General features: G+C 32.6%; 1 protein-coding gene across 4 annotated transcripts in view; it reads right to left on the minus strand.

The window, feature by feature from the left end:
- LOC122256173 (voltage-dependent calcium channel subunit alpha-2/delta-1) overlaps positions 1-2,500 on the minus strand; it is a 98,898-nt gene that overhangs the window by 28,108 nt on the left and 68,290 nt on the right. For 2 of the 4 annotated variants that reach the window (XM_043020676.2, XM_043020674.2), the window contains exon 5: positions 949-984. The exons of the other annotated variants lie outside the window; for them this stretch is intronic. In XM_043020676.2, coding sequence (XP_042876610.2) covers positions 949-984 — 36 coding nt within the window. The remainder of the gene's footprint in view (positions 1-948; positions 985-2,500) is intronic. 4 annotated transcript variants of the gene reach the window in all.

The raw sequence follows: 2,500 nt of genomic DNA on the forward strand, positions 1-2,500 counted from the left end.
ATACACACATTCATCTCAGATTGATATCCAAGTGTGGTAAATTTAATTATCACTCTCTCTCTCTCTCTCTCTCTCTCTCTCTCTCTCTCTCTCTCTCTCTCTCTTCTCCACATCACGCTCTCTCTTTCTTCTTTGCATCACTCTCTCTCTCACTTTTCATACCATCAATCTCTCTCTCTTTTTCTCCCCTGCTCTTGCTCTTGCTCTCTTTCGTTTTTGTTCTCATTTGCTCTCACTCTCATTCTATCTCTCTCTCTCTCTCTCTCTCTCTCTCTCTCTCTCTCTCTCTCTCTCTCTCTCTCTATATATATATATATATATATATATATATATATATATATCTATATATATATTCTTATATATCTATCTATATATCTATCTATCTATATATATATATATATATATATATATATATATATATATATATATATATATATATATATATATATATATATATATATATATATATATATATCATTCACTGCTTTAATTCAAGTCAACACTCAATAATCTTCAATAAATACTTCAGTTGTGGTAACAAGATTCAGCTTTTTGTCTAGCCCTAGTATGGGGGGGAATTACAAATGCCACAGCAACTCTGCTTATCTGAAAGGATTATGTTATCACTAGAAGCCAGAGGAGTAAAGAAAATGTGTTTTTCACACATTGCAAACACAGGATCTGCTTCTTGGTTAGGAGGGGGACTATCCTACAGAAAACCTTAACATGCTTCCTCAGGGCATTCTGATGACACCATCTTACCATAAGGGTGCCTTCTTGTATATGGCACTTAATTTCCTTTAATGTTTCTTAACAGCTGCTGATGCTATCAAAAATCCACAAGGGCAAAAATAAATAAATACATAGATGATTAAAAAATAAACAGAAAAAGGTGGAGATGGTGACTCCAAAATTGACTGCCACTGAGGAAGCTGAATAAACACATACCCTGTTCCCTATGCTCCCTGATGTTGGGCCATAACCCTACAACAGAAATATGCACTTGGGTCAGCCACCATCAGCCTTAGAGACTGTTGCTCTAAGACAGTCTTTCACTACATCTTCTGATATTACTGTAACAGCTTTGTATATAGCACAGACATCCCACATCTATCTCAATCAACTGATAACCTTTTTAAAATTGCATATTGTATGGCTGGCTTTGGGGTACTATAACTATAGTCCATTATGATGGAGACAGTAAAAGGAAAAAAGACTGATGTACTTAGGTCAGCCACTGAAAGCCATGGATTTAGAGCTGCTATTCTCATCCTATTTACTGTAAAATGTGAGGCCTAAAGCTTTACTATTGCTGAGACCTAAAAAGACAAACAAAAAAAGGACAAAACTATTTCTTTTTAAAGCTTTTATGATCCTGACCAGCCTTCTAATAATGTTTCATTTGATAAAATGCTGAAGAAACCAAGCTTTAATTTGCCTTCTTAAATCAAGAGGAAAGTGCTTCTCTGTTCTGACGGTATGAACCAAAGCAGGAGCTTCTATCCAATTACCGACACCTAAGGATTCCTTTTTTGCAGAACTGAACTTGAAATGCATATCTTAAAACCTGCTTATTTAATTATATAACAGATATGGATTTATTATCTTAAAAGCACTGAAAAAAACAATGTATGCAGTAATGTAAAAAATGGGGGGTCTATATATATATATTTGTGTGTGTGTGTGTGTGTGTGTGTGTGTGAAAATATACAAAATCATATAGAGTTGAGTTAGACCAAACGTAAATTTGCCTGAAGCAGTGAGGTACAAAAAAATCCTTATCTATATCTAAACTACACAAATATATACTCATTTTTGTGATACCTAGTTTCATAAATATATTGAGATTAATAATCATAATAAGACCTTTTAATATACATTTGTCCCTCTAGCTACAAATCTTCATTCATTTAAAAATATATCTATCAACTAATAATATGTTAACTGACAGAGCTTTTTACTCATATTTCCATATGTTTATTAACCTCTTCTTCATGATGATTTTCATAAGAGCAGTGACTCAGAGGCCTCAGTGACTTTGCTAAGTTCAGGGTCTATATATAAATTGGTGAAAGGTTGGTTATACAAAATCAAATTATCAATTAATTAATTAAGGGTATCAGTTCAAGAGTTGCTAGACTGCTTGTGTGATTTCCATGAACACCATCCACAAACTACTTCTGATGCAAACACCATTAAAGAATAAAAGAAAATTTAACACATATGATTTAATTGCAGAATAACAAATAATGTAATTTACTTTTGATTTAGGGCTTGACTCAAAAAAGAGATTGAGGGATGACTTTTATCACTGATTCTAATGATTATTTATTGTATAAATTTCTTATTTATCACATTATCGTTTCAGGGCCAGCCACACTAATCTTGTAAATCATATTTTACCTCTGCCACTTACACATTTTTTTCAAATCAAACCCTACCAAAAAATTGAAGATGCATATATCAATAAATCACAGAATTCTTAATGAGATAAGAAGCA

This window comes from Penaeus japonicus, unplaced genomic scaffold, assembly GCF_977035675.1.
Source record: "Penaeus japonicus unplaced genomic scaffold, GWHDUDI00000001_assembly GWHDUDI00000007, whole genome shotgun sequence".
Classification (NCBI taxonomy): Eukaryota; Metazoa; Arthropoda; class Malacostraca; order Decapoda; family Penaeidae; genus Penaeus; species Penaeus japonicus.